A 1099-nucleotide genomic window follows, 5' to 3' on the forward strand; every position below is an offset into this window, starting at 1 on the left:
GCATTTTCTTGTTTCAGACTGATTTGTTGGTCCAAGATCTGCACAGATGAGCCATTCCTCTTCGCATTGTTGAAGAAAAGACGGACCACAGAGCCACATTTGGCTATCAATTTTTTTTGTGAATTTTTGTGGACAGGTCCGCTGCATTGGATTTTGAAGGTACCCACCGCCATTGGCCGGCATCTGTAGTTTCGAGCAGTTCTCCAATACGATGCATAACATATTGATTGAATCCTCGTGGGTCCATTTTCAGCCATCGCAGAACTGTTTTCGAATCTGACCAATAAAAACAGCTGCGTGTAGTTAAATTGCGGGTGCCCTTGACCTTCTGTGTAAGTCGAGCACCGATCACGGCGGCCTGGAGTTCGAGCCTGGGTATAGATAACGGCTTGAGTGGTGCGACCTTCGACTTGGCCGCGACGAGTGAAACTGTAACGTCATCACCACACTGAACGCGTAGGTAACAAGCGGCGGCATACGCGGCTTCACTGGCGTCTACAAATGTATGGATTTGTATATTTGATGCGTCTTGGAGTAGACGAGAATAACATCGGGATATTTCAATACTCGAAATGTGTAGCAGTACTGTTTTCCACTGATGCCACGCCGGATGAAGTTTCGGTGGCAGTTCATCATCCCAGCCCCAGCCCAGTTGCCACACTCGTTGCAGCAGAATTTTAAGGCTGATCGTATACGGTGCTAAAAGGCCCAGGGGATCAAATATGGATATCAGTACCTGAAGAGTTTCCCGCTTAGTCGGTATGACATCATCGCGAAGAACATCTCTTTTTAGTCTTGCAAATCTGAAAGTATACTTAAAAACATCTTTGTTGGGGTCCCAATACATACCAAGAACTTTTTCTGAATCGCCGAGTGTGACAGGCGCTTGAATTTCATCACACGTAAGTTGAAGGGATCTCACGACCTCAGCCGAGTTGAACGCCCGAACTTCATCTTCGTTATCCATTGAGTCGATAAAGTCGTCGACATAGTGTGCTTCTTTTATGGCTTCGCACGCCCGTGGATACTTATGCTCGAACGATTCAGCATTCGTATTGCGCACGTAGTGTGCTATACAAGGGGCACACCGAATACCAAA

At 46.8% G+C, this 1099-nt stretch overlaps 1 protein-coding gene across 1 annotated transcript in view; it reads left to right on the plus strand.

Moving 5' to 3' along the window:
• LOC118755308 overlaps positions 1-22 on the plus strand; it is a 1300-nt gene extending 1278 nt beyond the window's left edge. The window contains exon 2 of the mRNA XM_036490157.1: positions 18-22. Within this exon, the coding sequence (XP_036346050.1) occupies positions 18-22 (5 nt within the window). The remainder of the gene's footprint in view (positions 1-17) is intronic.
• The last annotated feature ends 1077 nt before the right edge of the window (positions 23-1099 follow it).

This window comes from Rhagoletis pomonella, unplaced genomic scaffold (assembly GCF_013731165.1).
Source record: "Rhagoletis pomonella isolate Grant_MI unplaced genomic scaffold, Rhpom_1.0 Rhpom_scaffold_00002, whole genome shotgun sequence".
NCBI classification, from domain to species: Eukaryota; Metazoa; Arthropoda; class Insecta; order Diptera; family Tephritidae; genus Rhagoletis; species Rhagoletis pomonella.